The sequence below is a fragment of the Ictalurus furcatus genome, chromosome 13, assembly GCF_023375685.1.
Source record: "Ictalurus furcatus strain D&B chromosome 13, Billie_1.0, whole genome shotgun sequence".
Lineage (NCBI taxonomy): Eukaryota > Metazoa > Chordata > Actinopteri > Siluriformes > Ictaluridae > Ictalurus > Ictalurus furcatus.
In genome coordinates, this window is record NC_071267.1 from 27,022,437 (window position 1) to 27,038,620 (window position 16,184).

At 46.2% G+C, this 16,184-nt stretch overlaps 1 protein-coding gene across 1 annotated transcript; it reads right to left on the reverse strand.

Moving 5' to 3' along the window:
• Positions 1-326: 326 nt before the first annotated feature.
• On the reverse strand, positions 327-14,263 carry polr2a (RNA polymerase II subunit A). The gene is made up of 27 exons (XM_053639228.1): positions 13,946-14,263; positions 12,785-12,917; positions 12,549-12,685; positions 12,235-12,408; positions 11,852-12,133; positions 11,604-11,765; positions 11,201-11,421; positions 10,356-10,613; positions 9,854-10,064; positions 9,526-9,735; positions 9,156-9,324; positions 8,944-9,038; positions 8,579-8,782; positions 8,255-8,477; positions 7,599-7,782; positions 7,334-7,505; positions 7,018-7,123; positions 6,540-6,745; positions 5,987-6,458; positions 5,752-5,852; positions 5,558-5,662; positions 5,285-5,467; positions 4,990-5,193; positions 4,143-4,329; positions 3,930-4,043; positions 3,691-3,840; positions 327-3,497 (listed from the first exon to the last, which is right to left on the reverse strand). Exons 1-27 carry the CDS (start codon positions 14,030-14,032, stop codon positions 2,347-2,349), a joined length of 5,901 nt encoding a protein of 1,966 aa, XP_053495203.1. The 5' UTR covers positions 14,033-14,263; the 3' UTR covers positions 327-2,346.
• Positions 14,264-16,184: the final 1,921 nt, after the last annotated feature.

Sequence of the window (16,184 nt, forward strand, 5' to 3'; positions counted from 1 at the left end):
GAACTCAGCCATTAGCATCTGTATAATGATGTAAAGAAAAGAACTGCAAGATCATAACGCGTACTATTTCTGGTCTCGGTTCCCAGGACCGTCGCTCACCGAGGACGAAAAGAGGATCCTGAAACCCAATGCAGTTGACCATCTGCACACTGATGATTATTTCAGTTCCGCCAACGTGACCGCTGGCGTTACTACCAAAAAAAACAAAAAACAAAAGGTGTCCAGACGAGGTATTAGCCAAGCTTGTTTTTAGAGGAGCAGCTAGCAAAATTAAAATGAGCATTTAAGCAATAAAACAAACAAACAAACAAACAAACAAACAGACGTGTAGGCAAACATTTTATTGTTATCAAGTCAAAAACAAACAAACAGATACAGAGAATTTGAGACGTCCTCTTCTATACAGTGACAATTTAAAGTTTAAATCTTGCTTCGTTACCCTTTTTCAAACTCTGCCCAACTGAAGGAAACCCTCTCAATTCACACACACACACACACACACACACACACACTCACACATCCACACACACTCACACACTTCTACTAGGAGCCTGGGTACATAAGTGACTGGACCTTTACTTTAAGAAAACATTGTTGAAGGCAATCTAGGGCGGAGACTCTGACGAACCTGCTCTAAAGGCTTTATAAAGCAAACGCTCGTGCAAAGCCACCATCGCCTGACATCGAAAGAGCAAGACAAAGGCCTCTCATGTCAGGAACCCTGGTTCCACCCGTTTCTACGCAAAACCTTCTGCATATAGGTTTCCAGTAGATATTTTTGAGCCTCCCCGTCCATCCCAAAACCCCTCAGGAACATTGGAAAGGGGAGGGTGGAGGGGGGGGTAGAGGAAGGAGGACGAAACACTGATTACTGATGTAAGAAATCTTGGGTCACACGTTTGGACGAACAGAGAAGGAAGAACGACCATTAACAGAAACGACGAGCTCGACTGCTTGCTAGTCCACGGGTTTTAGCACTCGGCTTTCTCAGAAAATCAACTTTGCCAACCCCCACGCGCCCCCCCCCCCCTCCCCCTGCTCTTAACGCAAGACGGACCGCTGAAATGAAAAACGTCCAGAACGTTCGATCCAAAAGTAAACCCAAGGAACACAAATCTAAACATCTCTGACCGGAAAAAAAAAATACAAAAATGTGAGAAACTTCCGATGAAATTTCCCTTCGGTAACTGACTGGGACTCTATTTAAATAACGATCAACTAAAAAGGAAGTCGAGGAGGGAAATCTTTACTTATTTATTTTTTATTTTATTTATACAGCCGCTGACTGGGACGGATGAGGTTTTTGGGAAGATTCCGAGATAAAACCAAAAGATGCGAAGAAACGGGTTCGGCTCGACAGGACAAGCAAGCCGACTTGTATACGAATCGCTCCCTCCCCTTCATCCTCCTATAACACTCTAAAATCAATAAAAAAAAAAATCAAAAATCATCTTTTTGGAAATAATAATAATAATAATTCACATTCCTCTACAGTTAGAGGGAAGCTATTGCTGGCTATAACTTTTTTTATGTGGTTATTTGAAAATTGAACAGGATGCTGGTGAAAGATTAACTACCAATAATAATAATAATAATAATAATAATAATAATAATAATAATAGAGGAAGGTTGGTAGATAAGCCCTCAGCATGGTCGTCCACTACAACGACCCTTTCTTCTACGCTAATGACCAGCATATGAACATCTGGTCAAATTATACATGACTGAAAATCTTAATTTTAGCCGATAAACAAATCCGGCTCTGAACATTCATTAATTAGGGTTTCAGTTCTTTCCATTTGCATGGACAAACAAACTGAGCACAGCATATGTATATATAAATATACACACAAAGTAAGAAAGGAAAAAAAAAATAAAAAGTCAATGTTAGATACGTTTCCGTAAAATTTCTCATCTGTGCACCTCACTTTAGTCGATGACCCCCCTCCCCATCCCCCTCCAGTTCCATCTGCAGCAGACGATACGATCCTCTATTTGCTTTCTAAAGGCTTTTGGCAAATTAATCTCTCTCAGATTTCCATTAGGTTCAACACTGAATTAGAGATAAGTTAAGAAGGGTGGGTTTTCATATTTACGTTTAGATAGAACACCCCGAAACCCCTTCTCGATCCGGTCAAACTCAAAAAGCTGAAAGGCAGTCGGTTCTACAGTTCACAACTATGACGGTATCATAGTAAATAGAGCCAGTTTGCAGAAATGATGCGAGAAATGTCGCGATGTCCGCCGACGATAATGTTCCCGTGCTGATGCTGCGTTTTCAAGGAGGGACTCCGAGGACGAGACGGCGCCGTGACGGCGCGTCTAATCCGGTCGTCGTCGTCTGCTTCAGTTGTTTTCCTCGTCGCTGTCGTCGGGGCTGATGGCTGGACTGTAGGTCGGAGACGTCGGACTGTACCCGGGCGAGGTCGGGCTGTAAGTCGAGCCTTTGGGACTAGTGGGCGAGTACGTGGGCGAAGTCGGGGAGTATTTCGGAGACGTCGGGGAGTACGTGGGCGAAGTGGGCGAGTACTTGGGGCTGGTCGGGGTGTAGGTAGGAGACGTCGGAGAGTACGTCGGAGACGTGGGGCTGTATTTGGGCGTCGTGGGCGAGTAAGTCGGAGACGTCGGGCTGTATTTGGGAGAAGTGGGCGAGTACTTGGGCGAAGTGGGAGAGTACTTGGGTGAAGTCGGGGTGTACTCTGGAGAGCTGGGGCTGTATGACGGAGAAGTGGGGGTGTATTTCGGAGACGTGGGGGAGTAAGACGGGGAGCTCGGGCTGTAAGAGGGTGAGCTTGGGGTGTACGTGGGAGACTGAGGCGTGTACCGAGGACTGGACGGGGAGTAGGAAGGAGACGTGGGGGAGTAAGACGGGGACGTGGGAGAATAATTCGGGCTGGTGGGCGTGTAATTCGGAGACGTGGGCGAGTACGAAGGCGAGGTGGGGCTGTAAGACGGAGACGTGGGCGAATAGCTGGGCGAAGTGGGCGTGTAATTGGGTGAGGTCGGGCTGTAGCTGGGAGACGTCGGCGAATACGAGGGCGACGTCGGGGAATAAGAAGGAGAGGTCGGGGAGTACGAGGGGGAAGTCGGCGAGTACGACGGAGAGGTGGGCGAATACGACGGGGACGTCGGGCTGTAGCTGGGAGACGTGGGTGAATAAGAGGGTGAAGTCGGGGAATACGACGGAGACGTCGGAGAGTAGGACGGAGAGGTGGGGGAATAAGACGGAGAGGTGGGCGAGTAAGAGGGCGATGTGGGCGAATAGCTCGGGGAGGTGGGGGAATAAGACGGAGATGTCGGAGAGTAGGATGGAGAGGTGGGAGAATAAGATGGAGAGGTTGGGCTGTAGTTGGGGCTGGTGGGAGAGTAGGAAGGAGACGTGGGAGAGTAAGACGGAGACGTGGGCGAGTAGCCGGGGCTCTGTGGGGTGTAGCCTCCCGGGGAGCGTGGCTCGTACGCCGGAGACGTCGGCGAATAGTTTGGAGACATGGCTCCACCTGGAGGACAGAAAGCGCAAGGACAAGATAAGGTATTCTGCAAGCTGAAAGTGAAATGTCAAGAACATTTGGAAAATTAGCACACCGACAATTTTCTCTTTTTCTAAACTTCCCTACAAGTTCACCCCCCAAAATCAGAATGCACGTGAACCCCGAATTTAATCCGAAAACTGAGAACGGCTCCTAAACTAACCTGGAGAGGGAATGTAAGGACTGGCCGGACCAGGAGACCCAGGAGAGCCAGGCGTAGGAGACCACGCGGGCGAGTAACCCGGAGAGAAGCCGCTGGCGTCGGAGGCGGCACTGGGTGAAAATCCTGCGGCTCCTGGAGTCATTCCACTTCCTGTTTGAAGAAAGAGCGCGAGGATGAGGCAGAGAAAATATAAACGTAGTATCCGAGGGCATCGAATAAAAGCGGCGGTCTGCACTCACCCACGCTGGGAGACCATGCACCGTAAGCTGGGGTGGCCCCCGTGTTCCAGGGTGTCATGGCTGGAGACATGCCACTCATAGGGCTGGGGGCGGAGCCGAAGAACATTCCCGTTGCTGTAAAATGGAAGATGCATGAAGTGACTTGCTTAAAAAAAAAACAACTGCCAATTAGGTTTAAAAAAAAAAAAAAAAAAAAAAAGCCACGGTACTTACGTCCAGCCACGCTGATCCCGGGGATGTTGGTGGGAATCTCCATGCCGTATTTGCATTTCTCAGCATCCAGCAGCAGGTCGAAGCAGCCGGTGCCTGCAGGAGCCAGCTGTCCGAGCATGATGTTTTCAGACACGCCTTTCATGGGATCGCATTCTCCATGGGACGACGCTTCCATCAAGACATCCACCTACACACGGGTCGAACCGGTAACAGGAATTAATATCATACTGGACATTGGGATTCTTCCAGTGCTACGTTTCAGTCATTTTAGTACATTTAACACACAGTTCCAGTAAAGTCAATCGTGGTTTTCTTCCACGTGCAGTTGCCCCTGCTTTGTTCATCAGTAAGAAGGTCTTGGAAAATAAAATTCAGGATTAAAAACACTTACGTTCATTACAAATGAATTAAGCCACAATCACCAACTATATATGTATATATTTCTCTAATCGCATTTACAATAGATTGTAAATTATCAGAGAATTCAAACGTGCCTATGCAGGAGGTTGACAGTTATCGATAAAATCCACTCCAAGTTGATACTGAATGAAAGCGTATGACTAAAAACGTCAAATCGCTGAAGTTTATTACAAAAATAAACAGTACTGTCTGTACTGTACTTTTTCCAAAGGAAATAAAAATATTAAAATACTAAAAGCATCCAAACTGAAGCGAAAAGGAACACTCCAAATAACAAAAACAGACGTCCAAAATAAATGTAAAAAAACAACAAAACCCCAAAAGAAAAACCTCCACTTCACTAGTCCGCGATGTTTTTTTTCGCCTCTAGAGGCCGCTCTCGTACCATAGAACGAGCGATGTTCGTTTCAGTGCTTCTTGCTCTTACCGTCTCTTCAAAAGAGCACTTCATGAGCGGTCCAGTGTCCTGTCTGTTGATGCCGTGACGCGTGATGGCCATCAGGTGACCTCTACAGGTCATGGTGTCGCACAGGAGGGCAAGGTGGCGGTAGTTCACGTAGGAACCGTCGAAGGAGATGACGTGGTACAACTCTCTCTCCAGGGCCTTACGCACCGCCTCGATCCCGAGCACCTACGAGAGACGGATAAGATAAGCTGACTAAAAACCAGCTGCGTTTTCAGTCATGAGAATGATCAATGTCCATTAACTACAGATCTCTTACAGTGAAGATCTCCACTATATCGTTAGAGGTGGTCCTGACGGGGTCGACGTCCTTCTCGCTGAGGACTCTCATAAGACTGACGCCGTCCGTCTCCAGAATCCATTCCTGCAGCGCTTTGAACTCTCCGTCCTCAGTGATTATGGTCTTCTTCTTGTTCTCGGTTTGAGGAAGATGCATGTACACCTAACGGAGAGGAAGACCCCCGAGTTTAACAGAAACAAAACATGGGTGTATACAAGCGGACCGTTCGAAACGGGGGGGGACTCGCCACACCTTGCTGATCTGCTCGATGCCCTGCAGGGTCATGTCCGTCAGCATGTTGGACTCGATACAGCGCAGAAACACGTCGTCGTCCATCTTATCCACCACCTCCTCGTCCTGCCAGAGGAACGACACAAAAGGTCAACATGTATGACGGGACGGGAACACGTGATTTTGAAAAAACACATTTGAATCGGTAATCTCACCTCCTGGAACTTGTTCTCGTCGCTGTTCATGATTCGGATACGCAGCACCAGCTTCTCAGCGTTATCGTCGTTGAAGATGCAGTTTAGGTCATCACCAAAACCTGGGAGATGGAAACATGTACAGAAAACCTCAAGCTATGCATATTATTTATTTCCTCTTTTTGATGCAAAGACACAGACTCCGAATTAGAGGAGGAGGAGGAGGAGGAGAGTGCTGACGGTCTTCTGGTCTCACCTGCATTAATCTTCTCAGCGATCTGCTCCATGGAGAGCTTGCGGTCAGTCATGTGTTTGCGATCCAGCTCGATGCGCAGCAGCCAGGGCGAGATGCGAGTCACGTCGAAGTCGGGCATCTCGTAGTAAACGTTCACCCACTCCTGATCCTCGGACACCACCGTGCTCTGCGGGTTGGGGTCGTAGTAGATGGCAGTGTTGGCCGTGACCTTGCGCAGCGTCGTGTGCTCCAGGCGACACAGGATGTCTTTGGCGCGCTCTGCGTCACGGGCCGCCTGGCCCAGCAGGAACACGGTCAAGGACGGAGTCTTGGGACGCTTGGAGATGTTGATCAGCTCTTTGAGTCGAGGAACACCCAGGGTGACGTTCTTCGCCGACACACCGGCGTAGTGGAAGGTGTTCAGGGTCATCTGAGTGGCAGGCTCGCCCAGAGACTGAGCAGCCAGAGCACCCACCATCTCACCCGGGTGAACCTAAAACATCCATCCCGAAATTTAAACCCGGTTCAGACTCGTTTACACGTCAGGTTTTTTTCTTATTATTTTATTACTCACAATCGACTGATTGAATTTGGTCTCGATCTCTCCCAGGAGCCACTCGAAGGCCTCGGAGCTGAGACGAAACTCTTCGGTCATGCGTCTGGAGCAGAGCGTGGAGCGCAGATGGATGTTGAGAAGCAGCGTGGCGTTCTGTTGGGCCTGCTTGCTTAACGGATCGTCGCCGTTCACGATCACCAGCTTCTTACTCAGCTCTTGCACACCTAACCCGGTAAATTCAAGCACAAGAAGCTGAGCTGGACTTCGTTTAAGCTACGGTTAAGCTTGGACTTAAACGTGAGCTATGGGAATATTCCTGCCTCTTACTAAGCCCTTGGTATGCTTTGATTTGGGGAGGGGATACTATATTCATATTAATATTAATAATAATAGTAGAAGTTAGACATACGGAAGAGAGTATCAATTCCAAATCTGTGTATGGAAGCATAGATGCATAAAAGCACACACTCTTGACATGTGTAATAAGTTTACACACCCTCCACCACTCTTAAAGGGTTGAGATCTGTCGGAGTCCGAGGGTTGATGCGGAAAATCTTTTGAGCGTTCCAGATCATTCGGGCCAGATTGCACGGCAGCACCACCTGCAGGAAAGGAGAGGAAATGACAGTGAGATGACCTGCCCTATACAGCATTCTCCACTCTAACTTCATTGAAGAAAAAAAAAAGATTAGATCTTAACTATATGTGCAAATTGTGTTTCAAGTACACACACACCATATAATCATTACCGATTTAAGACACACACACACACACACACACACACACACACACACACACACACACACACACACCTTGCTGTCCCCAGTGGGGAAAATGGCTCTCAGGATCTCTCGGTCCTCCTTCATTTTCTCAAACTCCCTCTCCAGAGCGCTCTGCACATGCGCGTTGGTCATCACTTCCTTCAGCACGTCCTCCTGCAGCGTGCGCCGGAGAGCTCGCTCGTTAGTGTATTCAAACTTGAACCTGGTGGATTAAAACAGGATGGAGGTCGAGGGTCAGATAAGTAATCTGAAAAATCAACTGGGCTCGGAAAGACTTCAATGACGCGACACTCACTTCTTCTCAAAAGCTTTGTGGGACGGTTTAAGCGTGGCCATGTTTTGGAATTCGACAGCCTCTCCAGCCAGGCCGTCCTCTCCGTATCTCAGCTGTACCACCTGGTTAATGGAGTTCCTCACCGTGGCGTCGTATTTCACCATAACAGACTCCATAGACTTGATCAGACGACGCTGGATATAACCTGAGCGGAGCAAAAACACACAAAGAGGACGCTTTGGTGAGGAACATTAGTGCAGACGGTTCTACTGTAGTAAACCACCGTTCTGGTTTTTTATACACACACACACACACACACACCACTAGTCAAAAGTTTGTGGACACTCGACTGAAATGCTTCTAATGATCTTAAACCTTTTGATCTGAAGGTGCATGATTAAATGTTTGGGATTTCTCAAGAAATCAGGTGAGAAAGTCAATACATTTCTGGAAATTCTAGTCAAAAAGGACCTTAAAGACGCTAAAATACTAAATTATTCTGATTTATTTTGGATTTTTTATCACAACATAATTCCCATAGTTCCATTTGTGTTACTCCAGAGTTTTGACGACTTTTATTATTCTGAAATGTGGGAAAGTAATAAAGTGTCTAAACTTGACTGGTAGTGTATACAGCGCATATACAACGTGATGCTTTGAACGTTGTCGTTCTTTACCCGTCTCGGCTGTCTTCACGGCCGTATCGATCAGACCCTCTCTACCTCCCATGGCGTGGAAGAAGAACTCTGTGGGCGTCAGACCGGCGAGGTACGAGTTCTCCACGAACCCCCTGCTTTCGGGACCGTAGTCGTCCTTGATGAAGTGAGGAAGAGTGCGGTGCTTGAACCCGAAAGGGATTCGTTTACCTTCAACGTTCTGCTGACCCACCACAGCAATAACCTACAGAAAAAAAAAAAAATACAGATTTTGGACTTAAAAAAAAAACAAACATCAACTCCCTGACTTCATGCTCATAAGGGACACCTGGCTTAAAGTCTCACCTGTGAGATGTTAATTTTGGAGCCCTTGGATCCGGCCACCACCATGGATTTGAAGTTGTTGTACTCGGACAGCGACTTCTGAGCAGAAGATCCGGTCTTGTCTCGAGCGTCGTTCAGGATACGGTTGACCTGATTCTCAAAGGTCTGTCTCAGGGTGTTACCCGGAGTGGGCTCCAGTTCGTTGTTGTGAGCTTTCTCGATGACCTAGAAAGCACAAGTATATAACGTATGGGCGGGGCTAAAGCTCTGAAACCGACTCACCATGGACGCAACCCTGGAAATATGCTCCGCACCCTCGCGACTGCAGTTCGCCAACTTAAATTATGACTAGAGAGCTCACAATTGGGGAAAAATAACTCGCTCACCTCTATCACATCTTGCTTGGCCTTCTTGATGGTGTTCTGAATGTCGAGATACGTCTTTGCATCAGCGATGGAGTCACCGATACCAATGGAGTGACCTACAAGAGCAGAAAACCCACAAAAGACCCTTCAACATAAAAGCTCGGAATGAAGGAAGACGCAGGCGGTACGATGAACGTTATCGAATTCGCTTGGTCACGCAAACGGAGCCTCACCCTCGATGAGCAGCCAGTTGTTGACGACAGTCTGAATGTTGGAGTAGAAGAGGCGGGTGATGTCATGACCCATTTCTAGGTAGGAGATGTGGACGAGAGAACCGGCAGACGTACCGAGGGACTTCTTACACAAGATCCCCATGATCAGCTCGCCGTTCTCCACGATCACCTGCAACAGGAAGGAACGTTCCAGTCAATAAAGAGCGCCTGATTATTTAAAAAAAACAAAAACAAAAGGAGACTCGCTGTTAAGAGAGTCTTAGTAATGTGGTCACAAACGTAAAACATGATTCCCAAAAAAAAAAAAAAAAAAAAAATTCTGTATATGTAGTTCCTTCAAAAAGTTCTAAATTTAAGAGTTTAAGAAGACCTTAGTGTCTCCGGGAGAGATGTGCTTAAACGGCCCGCTGTCCTCGTCGTCCGGATGCGTGCTGTGCGTACGGATCACGTTGATGTGACCCGGAATGATCAAGCTGAAGATCTGCTTGCCGGTCCACAGTGGGCGTGGCTTTAAGATAGCAGGCTGCGGCACTTTGCCGTCCCAGGACGACAGGAACATCAGCAGGTTCATCACTTCACCCTGATCGAAGGAGAGAACCCCAAGTTGAAACACATCTAATCAGAAAACTCGTATTGTTATTATTCATCGTGGAGAACCGAGTTGTTGTTTTTTAAAGCCTGACAGAACCGACACGCACCCTCTCTAAGAAGACGTCTCGCTTGGTGAACTTGCGCACGGCGGTGAGCGTGTCCTGCACGATACCCATGACAGGTCTGTTGGACTGGGGTGTGACGATCATACGTGGCACCATGGCCAGCTCCTGAATCTCGGCACGGGTCTCGAGCGACTGGGGCAGGTGCAGGTTCATCTCGTCCCCGTCGAAGTCGGCGTTGTAAGGAGTCGTTACGCTGTGGAGGAAGTCGTTTTCAACAATCGAAACCGAACAATAAATGCTAGAAAAAGGATTGGGAAAATTTTGGTAAATTCCCAAAAAGGATTGGGAAGTTTCAAATTGAAACCTTTTACATTTTTCTGGTCTGGAAATAAGCCCCACCCCCCCATCTGGAGCAGAGCTGCTCAGCTTCACGATTATATTTTCCTCAAACGCCACCTCACCAGTCATGTCCTTTATGTTGCAATTCACCTCTAAGCCAGCAGAGGGCTCTAGAAACAAAGCGTCTGATGTGCACTGTATGTACCTGAGGTTGAGACGAAAGGTAGACCAAGGCAGGATTCGAACCCTGTGACCCATCATAGACATTTTGTGCAGGGTGGGCTGCCTGTTAAAGATGATGATGTCGCCGTCGCACATGTGCCGCTCCACCTTGTAGCCGATCTGAAGGTGAAGGTCACTCGGTTTTGGGTGGAAACGGAGGTCGATCCGGTCCCCGTTATCGCGGATGATGTATTTGGCTCCGGGATACTGGCTGTTTCCTCTCCTCACCAGCTCCTGGAGCCTGAAAAGGGAACAGAAGAGCGTCGTCTCAGAAAACTGCAGATCCGATAACCAACACCATCACAGACCTTTTAGGGTAACCACCAGCTGCTCCAACAACAACTTGGAATTCCAAGGAGGTCTCCTTAACCCTGAGTGTCACGTGACATCAAGGCACGATTCACTACTTTTTGCTATTTTACGATCTGTAAATACATTGCACACTGATTATCCTAAGCATTAGCAAAACACTTTTAATAATCACTTTCTGATCTGAATTAACAATAAACTTGTGTAAAATGTTATATTGAGAGCCTATTCAAGCTTTTTTTTTGTTTTGTTTATTGACCATTCTTGGCTGAAATTTTTAGTTACCTGATGCTAACTACACACTTACGTAATGTTAAATCAAACACGCTGATGGATTTTATTTATTTATTTATTTATTTTTAAGGCACACTGCGTTCACCGTGACGGAAAGAGACCCGCTGATAAATACTGGTTACTACGGCAACCAGTATTAGGAACGTCTACTGGTGACTTCAGAGTGTGGGTGAGAACGTAGCTGAAGGTCGGTAGTTCTGCCATCTACAACGAAATCTTCGTTACCTGTCGATGTTAAACGGCGTGACGATCTCGGGGAAGGTCATGTTGGCGGCGATGGAGCGGGGCACGCCTACTTGGTCTATCTGTAAGTTGGGGTCAGGCGTGATGACTGTTCGGGCAGAGAAGTCGACGCGCTTCCCCATCAGGTTTCCTCGCACTCGGCCTTCCTTCCCCTTCAGCCTCTGTTTGATGGATTTGAGCGGACGGCCGGATTTTTGCATCGCCTGAAAGGAAAGTTTCAGATTTTCAGCGTGGTGACGTTCTCCGAAACCCCATCCCAAGCCGATTCGTCAGGAGATAAAGTTTGTGCTAATGAATTAAAGTTAGCTTGTGTCTACTCAGTTATTTTTACATTACGTTTCTTACATTACGCACAGACCCACGTTTTATGGAAACAAACACTCACTCGAGGCAGACCGGGCAGCTCGTTGTCCACCATGGTGGCCACGTGGAACTGCAGGAGCTTGACGTCTTCTGCTATGACGTGCGCCGCAGCTCCGCTCTGCTCGTTCCGTCGCAGTTGGTTATTGATTTTCACGATGTCGGCTAACTTGTGCGTCAAATCGTCCTGGAGGGCGATTTAACGGTCGATTTTAACTCTCGCGTATTAAAACTGCACGGTAAATTAACCGCAAATTCTAGCCAACGCCTCACCTGGTTCCTGGCTGAGCCCTGCATGACCACAGCAGGTCTGACGGAGAGAGGTGGAACCGGCAGCACCGTGACGATCATCCACTCGGGCCGTGCGTACTTGGGATCCATCCCCAGGATGAGATCCTCCTCGTCAGAGATGCGTTTGAAGATCTCGTGCACGCGTTCGGGGCTGAGGAGAATCTTCTTCTCCTGAGAGTCCTCGTTCACGTGCTTCCACTCGGCGTACAGCTCCAGACCTGTGCGCCGGATCCGAGGCTGGTACCGCCCACACCCGCCGTGACCCTGAGCGTAACCGGAGCACGGTTAAAATAAATAAATAAACAAACTTCCACGAGACCGTAAAATCGGTTCTTAGAGCGAAGAGAAACGCCGTCACGGCTCACCTTTTCTTTAGTCAGGTCCTCGTCGTTCTCCTGCTGCTCCACTCCGAACTTGTTGTCCATCTCCTCGCCGCCCTCGCAGATGTTTTTACCTTTACACAGGTCGTAGACGTGCATCAGGCGCTTTCGCGGCTGTCCTTTCGACTTGCCCAGAATGTCTTTGATTTTTGGGTTGTTCTGTAATGTGGACACACAAACTTAACACTAATAAACGTTCTCCAAAATGAAAGGCTGAAGAAATGACACTATATAAAAATCAACCTGTGACTCGTAAGAATAAAAAAACAAAAACAAACAAACACAAAAAAAAAACGCACCGCATCGACCAGCAGCTTGGAGCAGAAGAAACACACACAGCGGAGGACTTTCATGATCTTCGTGATGAAGCCGACGTGAAAGACGGGCTTGGCCAGCTCGATGTGACCGAAGTGACCGGGACATTCGGTCATGTTACCTGACGAGAACAATATTTAACATCAGACAAGTTCCCGAATTCATCCGTGATTTATAACACGATCAGCTCCACCTCTGTTGCAGCCATAAAACGGCTCACCTGCACACGTCTGGCATCTCCCCGACCTCTCGATGACCCCCTGCCGGGGGTCCATGAGGCCGCCCAGTTTGGGACGTCCACCCTCTGTGGTCTCGGGGTACTTGATGCCCCCTTCTGTAACGGACATCCGTTTCTACAAAGAGACCGTGCAAAGAAACTATTAAACCGCCCTTAAATTTACATGCATCCGATATCCAAAACATCCAATATCTGGACTTAAATTTTATTACAGTGAGATTGTAGGTGCAATATGCAAATTTACAACCTCATCACTCACCTAAAAAAAAAAGAAGCACATTTTTTAAAAAATAATGCATAAAAGCTCTAGACTCCAGCTTCCATACAAGTTCATGAGTGCTTATGACCACTGAATAAACAGAATTGCTTAGCACGTTAACATAAACGCACGTGACTGTCACATCAAACAGTTTCCAGGTATGCAATGCATCTGTACTCTTGATTCATAACCGTAAACACATCTAAGCAGGTTCCTAAACTCGTCATGGCGACTGAACATGACGTTGATTAAACGTTCACGAGTTTGCATTGATTTACACCCGAGTGCATTAAGAAATAAATCTGACCTACAGCATGTTTGTTTTCAGTGCAACTTATTTCTGTTACGTCTCGTGCAACCTCCTGCATAGATCAGTGTTAACATCACGTGCATGAAAATAAATATCTTGCATTTAAAAAACAAAAACGCATGCGTTTGTTTTCATGTGTAAAACTTTTTTTATTGTCATGAACAGAAGTTTAAAAAAAAAAAAGAGCTTTGGGAAGTTTAACGAGAAGAAAAACAGACACGCGACAAATAAAGTGTGGTTTAATTCTTTATAAACTCTGTGCTATAATATATATCTTGATATAATATTTATTCTTTGTCAATTTTTTTTATTGATAATCCGATTTCTCTGTTCAAACTTTCCTTCTGCGCGTGCGCTTACTGCTGTTACAGAGTGGCGCGCGCGAGTTAGCCAGCGATGCTAAGCTAGCGGTAAAACAAGGCGCGCGGACAAGACTGAGCCTTAAAAACTAGAGTAAGCATGGATTCAAAAGTGGTTATGAGGTTAACAACACGGCGAAGAAGCTCAGAGCGACAAAGCTGGTGTCCAAAGAATGAAGAGAAAAAAAAACCTAGCGCAAAGGCAAAAGACCTACAAGCTCATCTGGGCTGATGATGCCGAACTGAACTCTCTTGATGAGGCGCAGTGGGCATGCGCTGTCGCTGGAAGGCGGTCCGTGCATCCTGTCTATTCAAAGAGACTCGTCCTCCCACCGGCACGCTGCTTTTCAAACAGGGAACGGCTCTGAAACGCCACCAAGACCCTCTTCCTGGCACCGAGAGGTGACCGGAACGTGTCCGATGGCGGTTTCCAAACGAACCACGTTTCTTACAACTCAATGTGCCTATTTATTGATGTATATAATCTACCTGCTTAAACGATCCCGCTAGCCCCCTTCCTCCCCTTGATCTAAACTGTGGTGCGCTCTAAGCGCATCTGAAAGAAAGCGGCTCGCACACGTCTTTATATAGACTGAAGTATAGCTACGGGTTAACCCACTCTCTTTCACAGGGGCAAACGACTCCGAAGGCGGGTAGAGCGTCTACACTCCTGAGCTTTCATTGGCTACACGAACGGTGCTTATGAATAATTCATAACGGACGACGCACAGCCAATCCGAATGCACGTTTTTCTCCTCAACGAATCAGAACCGGAGTAAGGCGGGAAGTCATAAAACACGTCTTCCTATTGGTCTATCTTTAGAAAAGGCGTAACTACAAGAGGTATGGGTGTAATTAAATGTAAATATTCAACAACGCGAAAGGTGATTTGTGGGCATGAGCATGAATATGTACGACCAAGTAAGAACTGACCAATCGAAGTGAGCTATAGCGATGTTCGTATCGACCCGCCTCTTTTACGAACATTGCCGATGTTTGCCGAAGGCTGTTTTCCCCGTCTGAGCAAAAGTAAAAAAACGCTACTGTTCCGTCCGTCTCGCCCTGGACCAGCTACGAGTGTTGGAAACGAAGCTCGCGCGAAAGGCCTACCTCAACCATTGAAGATCCAAACATATACATTTTCTTTAGTTTTAATGATAAACGGCTTAAAGTCGTTTTGACAATATTCTTTAGCATGATTTTAAGTATGACCGCTATTCTTGGTAGCATTTCTTAACATTTGCTACTGTTTTATGGGAAATTGCAAGAAGCCTCGGAGTCGAGTTAAAGCAATGGCCGGACAACTGACACTGAATTTCGGTATGCGGAGTTGGAAAGCCCCCGGAAAGCCTGGAGCTTTGTACCAACTACATCTTTTAATCATTTTTATATACAAAATGGCAGAAGGTATCGTTTAGTGTTTGTGAGACGATTGCTTAAAAGGGTGGTACGTATTTTAAGTTTTGATCCATATTTTTTTGAGATTTTACGTTGTAGGCCGTCGTAAGGCTCCAGCGGATAACGTTAGAGAACACTATATTATATAGAAACAGAAAGACGAGCTTTTAAAAAAAAAAACACTATTTGAGAAATGATTCCGATGATATGTTAAGGCAATAGCGAATTTTACTTTAATGTAGACGTCTTGTGGTTGTTGTTGTTATTATTATTACTATTATTAGTATTTTGTCGTCTGTAACAAAAAAAAATGCGTTAGGCAACACTGGGTGTATTACTAACGTTATAATACAGTATGAAGGTTAGCATTTATCTCCGTGTTATTTAAATTACACTACGTCACTGATATAGTGTAGTATTCGTTATACTATACTATATTCTAAATTCTACACTATATTCTATTCTATATTCTACACTATATTCGTTACACGTCGTTGACTTTGATCACCACCTTGATTTAGCACTCTAAAAATAAATAAATAAATAAAAATAGAGAATTTTTTTTCTCGTGCTACAACTCGCCGTCTTTCGAAGGAGGACGTTAAAGCACAACATGGCGGCCGTGGTTTTAGCTTCTTAGCTTAGCATAGTTCTGTCTCCTCCACAACAACAGTGAAGTGAGGGGAAAATACAAATTAATTCCCGAGTCTTGAGATCGACGATAAATAATGTTTTAAAGACCCACATCGTTTATACATTTAATTTGATTTCCTAAACCTAGAATAGACGATTTTGTAAGTCACCTTTTAGGTCGTCAGGTGGAATTTTAGTCTTGTTTTTTTTTCGTCCTTAAAATACTATTAATATTCCGTTAGATTAGCCAGTCGATGTAACTCTTATTGTCGAAACTGAAGTATTTAAGAAAACAAAGAAAATAATAACAAATGCTGGCTAAGTTGCTAAGTACTTTGTGTACCTAGGTGAGATTAGTTGCCATGGTGATTGTTTTTGATAAAGTAGCACTGAAATACACGTTAATGTTATGTTATTACTGTA